The 1,625-nt window shown below is 61.5% G+C and overlaps 1 protein-coding gene across 1 annotated transcript in view; it reads left to right on the top strand.

Moving 5' to 3' along the window:
• Nucleotides 1-795: 795 nt before the first annotated feature.
• Nucleotides 796-1,625, top strand: part of LOC103906009 (dual specificity tyrosine-phosphorylation-regulated kinase 1A-like) — a gene marked incomplete at its 5' end in the record, with an annotated part of 3,208 nt that continues 2,378 nt past the window's right edge. The window contains one exon of the mRNA XM_009287832.1: nt 796-936. Coding sequence (XP_009286107.1) covers nt 796-936 — 141 coding nt within the window. The remainder of the gene's footprint in view (nt 937-1,625) is intronic.

Below are 1,625 nucleotides of genomic sequence, written 5' to 3'. Positions count from 1 at the left end.
GAGTGGGGGTGGGATCTTCTGGTTTGGGGTGGGGCTTCAAGTGGGCGGGGCTTTGCCAGAGTAGGCAGGACGAGCCGCCAGGGACATCCCTGGGTGGCCCTGGGGACCCCGGAGATGTCCCCAGTGGGGTCAGGGTGGCCTTGGGGACCCTGGGGACATCCCTGGTAGGGCCAAGGTGGCCCTGGGGACCCCAGAGATGCCCCAACAGGGGTCAGAGTGGCCTTGGGGACCCTGGGGACATCTCTGGTAGGGCCAAGGTGGCCTTGGGGACCCCAGAGATGTCCCCAACAGGGTCAAGGTGGCCTTGGGGACCCTGGGGACGTCTCTGGTAGGACCAAGGTGGCCTCGGTGACATTGATGATGTCCCTGGCAGGTCTGAGGTGGCTTTGGGGACCCCAGAGATCACCCCAACAGGGTCAGGGTGGCCTTGGGGACCCTGGGGACATCCCCAACAGGACCAAGGTGGCCTTAGGGACCTCAAGGATGTCCTCGACAGGGCCAAGGTGGCCTTGGGGACCTCAAGGATGTTCTTGGCAGGGTCAAGGTGGCTTTGGGGACTTCAGGGACATCCTGACAAGTCCAAGGTGGCCTTGGGGACATTTATGTCCCCAGAGCACTTTGGAGGAACACCATCGTAGTATCAAGCCTGCCATATCCCCTTTTCTCCAGTTAACCAGGCAGCGGGGTGGTCTCGGGGACACCACGGACATCACCGGCGGGGCGGGGGTGGCCTTGGGGACGGGGGTGGCCTTGGGGACAGCGGTGACATCCCCCGTGTCCCCTGCCTGTCCCCAGGCCGACCAGATGAACCGGATCGTGGAGGTGCTGGGGCTGCCGCCCCCCCACATGCTGGAACAGGCCCCCAAAGCCCGCAAGTACTTCGAGAAGCTGCCGGAAGGGGGGTGGGCCCTCAAGAGGAACAAGGAAAGCAAGAAGGTGAGCGGGACGCTCCCAGTATGGACCAGTATGGACCAGTAAGCCTTTCTGAGCCTCCCAGTACAGTCCTGGAGACCTTCAGAACCTCCCAGGATCCGCTCAGTTGCTCCTAGGCGCCTCCCGGGATGTCCCAATGGCCCCGAGTTGTATCCCAGTGCATCCCAGTATGGATCGATATGGCCCAGTATGGCCCAGTAGCCCTTCAGGGCCTCCCAGTACGTCCCAGTAGCCCTTCAGGACCTCCCAGAATCCGCCGAGTTGCTCCTTGGCGCCTCCCAGGATGTCCCAATGGCTGTGAATTGTTTCCCAGTATGACCCAGTAGGCCCTTTAAGCCCTCCCACTATGCACCAGTATGGACCAGTAGCCCTTCAGGGTCTCCCAAGATGTCCCAGTACGTCCCAGTAGCCTTTCAGAACCTCCCAGGATCCACTCAGTTGCTCTTAGGTGCTTTCCCAGGATGTCCTAGTGTCCCTGTAGTGCATCCCAGTGCCTCCCAGTATGGCCCAGTAGCCTTTCAAGGCCTCCCAGTATGGCCCAGTAGTTCTTTGCAGCTTCCCAGTATGGCCCAGTAGCCCTTTAGAGCTTCCCGGGATCCGCTCGGTTGCTCCTTGGTGCTTCCCAGCATGTCCCAGTGTCCCTGCAGTGCATCCCAGTGCCTCCCAGTATGGCCCAGTAGCTCTTCAAGGCT

The sequence above is a fragment of the Aptenodytes forsteri genome, unplaced genomic scaffold, assembly GCF_000699145.1.
Source record: "Aptenodytes forsteri isolate BGI_AS27 unplaced genomic scaffold, ASM69914v1 Scaffold621, whole genome shotgun sequence".
Lineage (NCBI taxonomy): Eukaryota > Metazoa > Chordata > Aves > Sphenisciformes > Spheniscidae > Aptenodytes > Aptenodytes forsteri.
This window is presented reverse-complemented; position numbering and strand designations above follow the sequence as displayed.